Source organism: Symphalangus syndactylus, chromosome 4 (genome assembly GCF_028878055.3).
Source record: "Symphalangus syndactylus isolate Jambi chromosome 4, NHGRI_mSymSyn1-v2.1_pri, whole genome shotgun sequence".
Classification (NCBI taxonomy): Eukaryota; Metazoa; Chordata; class Mammalia; order Primates; family Hylobatidae; genus Symphalangus; species Symphalangus syndactylus.
The window spans coordinates 68,978,277-68,991,104 of NC_072426.2; the positions used below are offsets into that span (position 1 = coordinate 68,978,277).

At 39.0% G+C, this 12,828-nt stretch overlaps 1 protein-coding gene across 4 annotated transcripts in view; it reads right to left on the reverse strand.

Moving 5' to 3' along the window:
- The window catches only part of ODAD2 (outer dynein arm docking complex subunit 2), a 261,250-nt gene that overhangs the window by 212,613 nt on the left and 35,809 nt on the right, over positions 1–12,828 (reverse strand). For all 4 annotated transcript variants that reach the window (XM_063637276.1, XM_055275003.2, XM_063637275.1 and 1 more), the window contains exon 10: positions 10,110–10,257. In XM_063637276.1, coding sequence (XP_063493346.1) covers positions 10,110–10,257 — 148 coding nt within the window. The remainder of the gene's footprint in view (positions 1–10,109; positions 10,258–12,828) is intronic.

The following is a 12,828-nucleotide window of genomic DNA, read 5'->3' on the forward strand; positions in this document are numbered from 1 at the left end:
GACTGTCCCTCTAGAGAAAAAGAAGTGAAGTTAGATGCATACCTTCTATTATACATAAAGTGAATTCCAGAAGGATTAAGAATTTGAACTTAAAAAAAAAAGCTATAAAACTAACAGAGGGAACTAGAAAGTATTTTTGTCCTTTTGGAATGGCTTCAGAAAAAACCTTCCTAGTTCTTAAGAAACAAAACCTATAAGCCATGAAGAAATAGAAGATATTTATTAATGTACAAGAGGGTAGACAAAAAGACATCCAGCTGGGTGCAGTGGCTCACATTTGTAATTCCAGCACTTTGGGAGGCCAAGGCAGGTGGATCATCTGAGATCAAGAGTTCGAGAGCAATATGGTGAAACCCCATCTCTACTAAAAATACAAAAATTAGCCAGGTGTAGTGGCACACTCCTGTAGTCCCAGCTGCTTGGGAGGCTGTGACAGGAGAATTGCTTGAACTGGGGAGGCAGAGGTTGCAGTGAACCAAGATGGCGACACTGTACTCCAGCCTGGGCAACAGAGTGAGATTCCAACTCAAAAAAAAAAAAAAAAAAAAGAGACATCTGACACACTAACAGAAAATAAATATCTGCAATTAGTATAACAGCTAAAGGATTAATTTGCACCATCAAGAATTAAAAAGACAAACAACCACACAGAAAAATAGGCAAAGGACATAATACAATGGCTATTTGACATACAAAAAAATTGTCAACCTCACTAGTAACTAGAAATATGAAAATTCAAACAAGATACGTTTCCCCCTATGAGAATTGGCCAAAATAAAAAATAACAAAAAGACTACACATCGATGAGAATTTACAACAATGGATTCCAATCCTATACTAACAACTTCTTTTAATTTTTTTTTTTTTTTTTACTTTAAGTTCCAGGATACATGTGCAGAACATGCAGGTTTGTTACATAGGTAAACGTGTGCCATGTGGTTTGCTGCACCTATCAACCCATCACCTAGATTTTCAGCCCCACATGCATTAGCTATCTCTCCTCATGCTCGCCCCGTCCCCTTGGCCACCTCCCCTGACAGGCCCCAGTGTGTGTTGTTCCCCTCCCTCTGTCCCTGTGTTCTCATTGTAGATGAACAGTTTTATTACCACGGGGAGATTTAAAAGTCTATCAATGCCTAGACTCCTGCCTGAACCAATTCAATCAAAACTTCCAAAAATGGTACCTGGGCATCAGGGTCTTTTGTTTATTTGCTCCATCGTTTAACAGCCCTGGCTAATTTCACTCGGAGGTTGAAGGTCCAAGGTTGAAAACTATTGGTATGTTACTGGTAGAGTGTAAATTGATATTTGCTTTCTATAAGCAGCTATGAAACTTTTTTTTACATAAACCAAGTTTGTTTTATTACTCTTCATTATTTCTCTTTAAATTGAAAATTTTTTAATGCAAGTCTTCTCAAATTGTAGTGTGCATATATTATTTTTCTCATTGTTTTAAACAGCTTTATTGACATATAATTGATATAAAAAACTGCACATCTTTAATGTATACAATTTGATGAGTTTGGGTATATGCACATATATCCAACACCTGTGAAATCATTACTACAATGAAAGTAATAAATATATCCATCACCTGAAAACACGTCCTTTGTCTCTGCCTTTCTTGTGGTAAGAACACTTAATATGAGATCTACTTCTTAAATGTTTTAAGTGCACAATATATATTGTTAACTATAGGTACTATGTTGTACGGCAGATATCTAGAACTTATTCATCTTTCATAAATGAAATTTTATACCCATTGAACAATTACGTAAAACTGCCTTAGCTATCACAGTTCATTCCAATCAAAAATCTTATAAATATCTTGGCATGTGTATAGAACTCCCTATTAGTGCTATCGAAAATGTAAATGTGCATTCTCTTTGACCCAAGCAATTCCATTTCAAAGAATCCATCCTATAGAAATAATGTATATATCCAAAGAATGTGTAAAAATATTAGCTACAATATTGTTTGCAGTAACAAAAACTGATTTGAGGGACAACTTAAATGTTATCAATGAGGCAATTGTTCAATAACTTAATGATATATACCTTTAATGAAATACTATGTAGTAATTAAAAGGAGTGAGGCAGATATGAAAGATCACCAAGACAGAATATTAAATATAAAAAGCAAAATGTAGAATAAGAAATAGTAGGATTTCATTTATGTATATAAATTATATATGTATATAAACAGAGAAACATCTAGAAAGGGCTTTCACTTTGCATGGCTTGAAGTTTCACATTGAGCATATATGAGTGTACTATTTGTATAATATTTAAAGATTTTAAACACAGAAGGGAGTAAGGGAAACAGGGGAAGAATACCACATGCTTCTGCTATGCCCTGTGTCACAGAAACATCAGCAGCCAAAACCAGACAGCCACACCCACCCCGGGAGCAAGAGCTGGGAAGAACCACAGCCCTCCGACAGAAATCTCAAAGGACAATGGACCAAAAAGGGACATGGAGTTTAATATTTTTCCTGCAAATATGCAATTTTAAATAATGATGACAATAGATCCATATCAAGATGTAAAGTGAAAAATCATTTATACCAAATCTGGTGCCTCTTATTCACTCCTTAACTCACATGTTTAAAGATTCTTCAGCATGCAGCCTCTGTAACAGGCCATGAGTGTGTGTTTTTAAAACAGAAAGCAAAGCAGCCTAGCACGTTATAGAAACTAGGAACCAGCCAGTATCCCTATTCTTCTCCAATCTACTTAGCTTTCTCAATGAATTTTAGCGGAAAAGCCTATTTTAAGGAACAAAAATAATGGTTGTTGCAAATACATGGGGCAAGAAATTCCCCTAAAAGATCTATTACATAAAGCTGCCTTAGATATCACAGTTCAGTTCATTCCAATCAAAAATCTTATAAATAACTAGATGGGTATGTGTATCATATCATGCTCTAGCTGTGCTGGCTCATAGCACACGTTCATGAATAAACACGAGTGAATGAATGAATGAATGAATGAATTAAAGCTTAAGGGAACTCCCCTGAGATTTTTAATATTGTCATGTTTCAGTTGTTAAGTTGATGTGGTAGCATAGTGCTAGCTAGTGGTCATATAAACTGTTATGAGTCAGTAGCACTGTATCATCATACGATCTCATTGTCTTTACTCTGCTTTTTCTCCACACATATTTATTTTTGACTGCCAAGAGGCAAGGAAAGTTTAAAGCTCAAAAATTTAAATACAGATTCCCCTTCGGGAAAGACGGAGAGGAGCCTCTCCATTTGTTCCACAATCTCCTTTATAACAAAAATAAAAGACGACAAATTCTTTTGTGGGCAACATAAGCATACAAGTAACACACATTACCAGTAATCCAAATACTTAAAATGGATTTACTTCTTACACTACAATATTTATGAAAGCATAAATGCAGATTCTGAGTAGACTTTTTTTAGCTGATGGAATTTAAATATGTTATGATTTCAAACAAGCAATTTAAAAAAATAGTCACAAAACTTGTCCTATTCATTTGTCACTGACTTTTTAAAGAAAGTCAACCCACATCAATGTAGCAACACATGTACTAACTTAAAGAATGTTTCTCAGGAACATGGTACTCATTTGCCTTTCTAACTACTGGAGTTGATTTGAGTGGATGAACAGTGACCATCGTTTTCCATTTTTGAAATACTCTTTTTAACAAGAATAACTCTGTGCCATCACATTCTTTTCCATTTTTTTAAGTAAAAACTCAGCAAAAGAGCACAGTCTAATATGGCCTTCCAAACACGAATACTGAGTTCCTTTATGGGAAGGGCTCCTTGTTGACTCTCACTCGAATGAAGAAATCCAAACAAGAGAAAAGACAGGAAGATACAACAGCAAGTTCTGCAGGCCTCCTGGGTCCTGAATTTCTTGACAGTGGAACCGAACAACCAGGCAATGGGCAATAAAGATAGAAGCCTGGACTCAGTCCCGGCCCGCAGCTGCCTTCTGTGTGGCCTGGAGCAAAGAATTTCTCAGCTTTTCCACCAATGAAACAAGGATCAAACTACCTGCCACTCCATACCCAAAACTCAAGTAATGGGAAAGGAATTTAATTAACTGTAATTGATTGCAAAGTACATCAAATTCCTACAACAAAAACTCATACAACTTCCAATTACCACTCGAAAGAACTCTTTAACCAATTAAGGGGTGTGTGTGTGTGTGTGTGTGTGTGTGTGTGTGTGTTTAATCAGTTTATGTAAGATCATTAAGGAACTGAGCCTCACAAATGCAGTCTTTAACAAAGGTTTTCAAGTCTGAAAAATGTCCTTGCCAAGAATCCACCTCCAGAGAAGAAACCCAAAACCTGCCAGGGAGAGAGCTCTGGGAGTCCCTTCTGAAGCTGGCAGCCTGGTGGCATTTCTGATGTGAATGTCTTTTAGATGTCACTCTGGAATAGAGTATTGACCACTGCCAAGCTGGGATCCACCAGGCACCTGGTGGCCTGAAAATGCTCAATTTGTGGTTACAGAGCAGAAGCATGGCAAGCAATCCGGCTCATGTGAAAGGTGAAATCAGCACCAGCGTTTGATGAATTTGATGATACAGGACGAACAAATCAGGCTTAGGCTACCCCTCACCAACCCATCGTGGGTCGGGGCAAGGATGAATGTGTGGTAATGGCCATCCTTTCTACCAATGTAGCCTCATTGTCACTGTCTTCTCATCCCTTCCCATTAGATTCACTTGGCATACCACCTGCTGCTGGATTCATCTTTCCAAATCAATGCTTTCATCATCCCTTTCCCCACTCTCTCACCTGGACTCTGATCAAAATCCCAGGTACAGAAGCTGGCATCCCACAGGGAGGAGGTACACGTGGAGAAATGGCCCTGGGAATGAGCCCTAGAGGCCTCCATCATTGCAGCAAGTACTCAGGAATAAGACCGGCTGGATGAAGCATTTCAGAGTATGGGCAGATATCCAGCTGTGCTTGCCAATATAACCCTTGTCGAACCTAGAGCTGGTGCCTGGATAATACGGGCATCTTATACTGTAGTGACAGCTCTAGGAAATATCTTCAAGGGAAAGAAATCATAATTCTAGGCCCAGCCTCTGACATGCCTCTAAACTACCAAAAAGCCGACCAACCAACCACATTCTCAGCATTATTTTAGTCTTCTTAATGTTTTATTGGATTTGCTGATCCTATAGGGTTAAAACCATACCCACTCCACCTTCAATCCACATTGAAATGGATTTCAATGTGTTTTTGACCTTGGGTCCACAAATTCTTTTTCATTATAATGTGTATAAAATGCAAATCTACTTATAATTATGACCCTTCAACATTTTACCCCACTCTACTGAAGAATATCCATTTGCATGAATTTATAACATATACTACTTGTAACTAATACTTATTTCCACATTTCCAAACAAAATATCCTACATCCCTTCTCCTGTTTCACAAAAGGGCTCTCCACCTACCTTATTTAGAAATGAGCACGATTTCACTGAAGTTTTAGAGAGACTCATAGATTTAGTATGGAGCATAGAGACATTAACAAACCATCTCCTTTAATCGCTGGAAGTGATCAAAAGCAAGACATTTTCCTTGCAAGATTTGAAAACAATTTTGGCCAGAGGAAAAAATAATATCCATATAAAGTCAGCAAATACAGCAATCAACTAGTATGTCTACAAAAAAGACGGCAGGAAAAGGAAGAGAGAGGGATGCAAGAAAAGTGGGAAAGAAGTCAACAGCAGAAGGAAAGACAGGCTCAGAGGCAGGAAGAACTGCTTTCAGGGGGCTCAGAGTGAAGAATAGCAAAGCCCTGCCACTAAGGAACCTCGCCCTCTCCCCTTCACACCATCAGGGCAGAGGTGGGGAGGCGAGCTCGTGCACATTAGCAAGATGCCCTGCAAGATACAGCAACAAATTTAATGTGGTCTCTCTACTCAAGAAGTAGGTATTAAGACAGACAACCTGAACCATCAGGATGGCAGAAGGCAGAACACAAGTGCTTATCAGTAAGGTAGCTGAAAAGGGGGTTCATTGCTTCCTTTAGAATTAGGGTATAGCATCATCAGCTATGGGCAAGAAAAGACGCTGGAAGGTTGATGAGTAAAAATGTGATACATTCATTAATTTAAAAATTAAATTGTGTTCAAAAAATCCAGATGAAAAGAATATCTACATATATAAAACTTGCAGGTTGAAATTAACATATGTCAAACGAAATAATTAAATACAAACTCTATTTATGTGCCAAGATATGAGCTCATAGCTCTGGAGGAAGAATAAGCTATAGTTCATTGACCTGTTTGGGTATTAATGAGCTCGTTAAATCTTTTTTTTTCCCAACAATCACAGACATTACTCTACTTGGAAAATGGTAAATAGAAAGTCAGGTCAACATGAATATTTCTCTGCTAGCTGAAATCTACATTTAAGCCATAATTTCATAAATTAAAGTGTCAGGTGTATTTATTTGGAGATTACCTAGAGACATTCAATTTTGCATTTCATAGACTTTTAATATCATTTTGTGTCTCCATATAAAATATTTATCTGTGTCAAAAACCTTGAAATCATTTATAGATATACTTTTCCTTTTATTGGCTATGTGAAGAATATTTACCTGTGGGAACAATAAGAATTCCAAGCAATTTACTGTCTGGCCAAGAGTATCACATTTGCACATGATTTATTGATGAATAACTTGTGCAAATTTAAGTAGCACTTCATCAATATATGTTTTCTTTAGCTGTACTGGGACAGAAATAGTGCATCTCTTTTTGGCCTAAAGCTACATGGACTTATCCTAAATAGCTGAAAAACTCAAGACAGTTATCCAGTAATTAGGCTATTATGAGAAACTCTCTTTGCCATGTTCACTGGGAGGATATTATTGAGGCTGTTCACTCTCTCACTCAGTGCCTGCCCCATTAAATCCTAAGGGAGAAAATTCTTTCTGCTCTTAGCACCAGGATCAGTTATACTCACTGGCAACTGGTTTGTTTTTATTTTAAGACGTTGAGAGACTTTCTTTCCCTGTATTAACTCACTCTATTTCCCTCCTTTTATTGATTGCTAGAGAACTGAAAGTAAAAGTTGAAGGCCACCTGCATGAGTCAGTTCAGTCTCCATGCCACACATTTTCTACAATAATAATAAGCAATAGAAATGATTATTATTGCCAACAGTTACTAAGTACTTTGTGCTAAGCACTTTACACGTGTTATATTTCATTTAATATTCTTAATAATCCTAATATAAGAGAACTTTTATTTTTCCATCTTCACCAATGAGGAAACTGAAGCTTAGAGGGGTTAGTCAACTCACTCAAGGCCACCGAGTAAGGGCAGAATTTCAACTCAACTGGTCTTTCCAACGTCAAAGATCATGCTTCTAATTACTCTGGTATTCTGCTTCCTGGTCCATCTTTTGTTTCTGCCATTTTGACTGTTGTTTCCTTTTGCTAATGAAATAAAGACAATGGACCAGGACTCTTGGGAAAAATCAGGACTCTCTTAATTCATCTTCTGAAAGACTATGTCTTGGACGGGCGTAGAGGCTCATGCCTGTAATTCCAGCACTTTGGGAGGCCAATGCGGGAATATTGCTTGAGGCCAGGAGTTCAAGATCAGCCTGGGAAAGAGAAAAGGAAAGAGGAGAGGAGAGGAGAGGGGAGGAGAGGGGAGAGGAGGGGAGAGGAGGGGAGAGGAGGGGAGAGGAGGGGAGAGGAGGGGAGGGGAGGGGAGGGGAGGGGAGGGGAGGGGAGGGGAGGGGAGGGGAGGCGAGGCGAGGAGGGGAGGAAGAAAGAGGGAAAGAAAGAAAGGAAAGGAAAGGAAAGGAAAGGAAAGGAAAGAAACGAAGGAAGGAAGGAAGAAAGGAAGGCAGGCTAAGCCCCAATGGCCCCGTCTAGAGCTGCCCACCTCAGAGAGAGTGGTGTTGGCAAAGTTCTCCACTGCCGGTTATTTTTTTTCCCCCCAGATGACATGCTTTTTAGGAGTCCAGGAGAGGTAATCACAGGACGCTCTGTGGTTCAGTAAAGATGCAGAGGCACTGTTGCAAGCGTGGCCTAAATGTCCCAAAGCTGGACATGGTCACCGTGCGTGCCATTCTGGACCGCTGTGTTGAACTATGTGGTTTGTGCACAAATACTCCTGCCAAAGGGGAGTGCAGGAGCGTGTGGCCTGAATCTAGCCTGTGCTCCATGCTAGTGTTTCCAAATTCCCGACAGGTTAATCTTCAAGATTCAGGAATATGCAACCAAAATTCCTAGGAATTTTCATGAGTTCCCAAAATTATATTATTCTGTATTTTTCCTAACATTTCATTTACATGTCTTTAAATAATAATGAATGCCTATAATAATAGTGAATCATTTCTATCATAATAAACAGTGAATCATTTTTTGTGGTAGAGTTATGCTAAAAATTTCAGAGGTTTTCTGAAAAAAAACTTATGTAATAAATGCATGATTTATTATTATTATGAGCCAGAATATGTGACATAATTATATTACAACAACATGTAAAAACAATGTGCACCTGATATAGAAATTTCATAATACAAAACACTAAATGAGGGAAACATTAACACAAAATAAATGCCAAATAAAAACCATTTTAAAAATTGACAGATGCCACAAAATATTTAATATTTATAAAGTGTCATGCTTAAAATGAAATTTTAAAACTCACAAAATATTTTTTTGTTTGTTTGTTTCATGACAGACAGTCCAGACTAAAAACATATTTTTCATTTTGCATTGATGTTGGTCAAATCATTAGGAGCCTGCCAAAAGGATCTCCAAGTTGAGCATTAGGGCTTGTTTCGTATAAGCTCATGTCCTTTTTGAAATATGAAAATATTATTTATTTATTTATTTTATTATTATTATTATTATTATTATTATTATTATTATTATTTTGAGATGGAGTTTTCCTCTTACCTCCCAGGCTGGAGTGCAATGGCATGATCTTGGCTCACTGCAACCTCCACCTCCTGGGTTCAAACAATTCTCCTGCCTCAGCATCCCGAGTAGCTGGGATTACAGGCATGCGCCACCACACCTGGCTAATTTTTTTTGTATTTTTAGTAGAGACAGAGTTTCACCATGTTGGCCAGGCTGGTCTCGAACTCCTGACCTCAGATGATCCACCCTCCTTGGCCTCCCAAAGTGCTGGGATTATAGGTGTGAGCCACCGTGCCTGGCCAAAATATTATTTATTTTTAATTGACAAAGAATAATTGTATATTTTTATGGGGTACAATGTGATATTTTGATAAATGTTTACATTGCGCAATGATTAAATCAAGCAAAGCCACTGGCAAATGCTCTTGGTTGATTTAACCAAACACATGGAAAAGCAGAAAGAAACCATGAGTTAAGTCAAATACTTTTTCACAAATACTTCTGGACGTCGGCTTTACACAAGGCCTAGATATCATCAATACTTGCTGTCTGACATCAGAAATGAATATTAATCTGGGTTTTGGTGAGCCATTCCCCTTGCCCTCCTGCAAATTCAAATACTTAAATACATTACGTGGGCCAATTATTATGTAAAATATTCTCATATATGCTATCTGATGTGAGAGAAATGAAAATGAACCAATCCACACTATAAGCACCCACAATGCCTCAGGAACCATGCTATGGTTCAAGTGTGTTTTATTAAACTTTATAATAGTCCTATAGTACAGGTATATTAATTTTATTCTATGGGTTGAGAAAATTAGGGCTCAAAACTGTAACATTTCAACAGCTACGTTGCTAGTAAGTGAAACAGCCTGGAGTTTAACCAAAGTCCAGCTTTAAAAATCCATGTTATTTCTTCCACACCATACTACAAATCATAAAATGGCAGCAAGGCTCAGTGTCAGCTGTTTACCATGCCCACTGCCCAGCCAGGAGAGAGGGTTGGTACCAGGCAGCCTGGTTGCTCCATGAGGATGAATCTTGCATCCTCAGGGTAATAAGACCTTGCCCTGCACCAACTTAGACAAAACAACAGGAATGCTTACTACTCTTATTTGAAAGAAACATAAAGTAAACTTGGAAGCAGCATATACATCTTTGGGAAAGTATTTTAAATGAACATTGCAAACACACGACCATAGGCCTTTCTTACCTTTAAATATTTCACCAGCTTCTGAATTTGCCAATATTCTGATGGCAAATCTGCACTTGCTTCCTGACGATGGTCAGGTGGTTCTTCATCTTCCTCACTTTCCGAGGAGCTATCACTAACAATTTCCTCTATCTTTTCAGCACTCTTCCTAAGAACAATAACAACACACATACACATGTAAGCTATAGTGTGGAGATCTATTAAGATCCACATGACGCCAGGTGCAGTGGCTCAAGCCTATAATCCCAGTGCTTTGGGAGGCTGAGGTGGGAGGATTACTTAAGGCCAAGAGTTCAGCACCAGCCTGGACAACATAGCAAGACTCTGTCTCTACAAAAAAAACACTTAATTAGCCAGACATGGTGGTGCATGCCTGTAATCTCAGCTACGCAGGAGGCTTGATGCAGGAGGATCGCTTGAGCCCAGGAGTTTGAGCTGCAGTAAACCATTATTACATTATCATACCACTGCACTCCAGCCTGGGAGACAGAGCAAGACCTTGTCTCAAAACGTAAAAATAAAAAGGAGCTCCATGAGATGAATAAACCTGTCTCTATCACAGGTGCAATTGCTCCGGGTACAATAATCATAATAAAGAAAACAGTGAGAAATAAACAAGGGTATTCAGTACATGTCCTAAGGCTGCGCTTTTCAATAAGACTGCCACTCATTGCATGTGGTCATCTATATTTATAGGTATTTGAACTTATTTATTTAACTAAAAGTAAAGAAAATTAAAAATCCGGTTCTCCAATCACACTAGCCACATTTCAAGTGCTCAATGGCCCACGTGCCTCATGGTTACCACACTGGACAGCTCAGATATTGACTATTTCTATTATTCCAGTAAGTTCAACTGGGCAGTGCCGCAAGGCCCTAAAGTGAAAGAGTCTCTTTTACCAAAGAGAGCCAATATTCAGTACATCCCTCCATAATGCCTACACTGAAGTACTTGCAAGGGCACAAGGTGCCAAAGAACAGCAATGACATGAACATAATCAGGTTCAGGACCAAAGAGTTAACCACCAACTCTGAGAGGCATTACCATGCAAAGTGTTGAGTTCCACAGAAGTACACCACATTCTATGGTTTGATGCATGGACAACAGCATTACAAGAGCCTTCTGGAATCCAGTATATACCCTATGTGCCTGCAGAGGTCCCTCATGCACATGGACACTGATCACACCAGCTTGTCTCCACCTCCCACCACAGGATGCCAGGTTACTGCCATTGGGTCACCAAGCCCACAGTGATGTCTCAGGAACTACTCATCCATCACTCACATGTGGAGAGGTGCTGAACCCAGGATATTGATCCTGATATTGTTTCCCACATATTCCTCATCTCACAGGACAGAAGCAAACTTTTAAATCTTCTAGCTAATTTTAATATTAAATAATACCAACAGCAGCCACCAGTTTTGTCTATTTTGCCCCGGGTACTTTTTTTCTTTTTTAGACATAAAAAAGAGATCTCGCTCTGTCGCCCAGGCTGGAGTGCAGTGGCGTGATCTTGGTTCACTGCAACCTCCGCCTGCCGGTTTCAAGTGATTCTCCTGCCTCAGCCTCCGGAGTAGTTGGACTTACAGGCATGCGCCACCACATCTGGCTAATTTTTGTATTTTTAGTAGTGACGGGGTTTTCACCATGTTGGCCAGGCTGGTCTCGAACTCTTGACCTCGTGATCCTCCCGTCTCGGCCTCCCAAAGTGCTGGTATTACAGGCATGAGCCACTGTGCCCGGCCTGTCCCAGGCACTTTATATTCATTATTTCTAAACCTCACAACCACCTTGCAAAGCAGGCTCTATTATCCCCATTCTACAAGCAAGGAAATATCAGAGAAATTAAGAGGAGAAAAAAAACCATTCACTTTGAAGGATCCAAAATTACTTAAAATATGACTTTTGCCCATCACATATTAAGATGTCCTTAAATATCAAAGTCACAAAGTTAATGACCATAATAGAACACACAAGTCCACAATACTTTTCCTCTAACTCTGAAATCCAAAAAGCTCTGAAACCTATTTCTCCCCCCAACTGGACTTAACTTGTTGCTAAGGCCTTATATGAATTGATACTAGACTATTTATGGTCTTTATTCCTCTCACTCAGTGTGAATATTCATGTTTCACTACAGAAATGCTCATGTTTTTGATTATAGGGTATTGGCTCACACTCCAATAGAGGTTATCATATAATATATATGCATTTCATTACCCTTTTTTGAAGTGAGTTTTTTAGAACCCCATGCATTTGGCCACAAGAGTTCAGGGCAACAGACTGTGGGTTAAATGTCTCATTTTAATTCTCTCAACAATCTATGAGGTTGTCATTACTCTCATTATAGAGACAATGAGTTAAAAATAATTTGGGCCGGGCATGGTGTTTCACGCCAGTAATCCCAGCACTTTGGGAAGCCGAGGTGAGTGGATTGCCTGAAGTTGGGAGTTTGAGACCAGCCTAGCCAACATGGTGAAACCCTGTCTCTACTAAAAATACAAAAATTAGCTGGGTGTGGTGGCATGTGCCTCTTGTCCCAGTTACTTGGAAGGCTGAGGTAGGAGAAGCACTTGAACCTGGAAGGCAGAGGCTGCAATGAGGCAAGATCGTGCTACTGCACTCCAGCCTGGATGACAGAGCAAGACTCTGTAATATTAATAATAATAATAATTTGAACAAAACTCCATGGTTAGTGAAGTGGCTGTGCTAAAACAC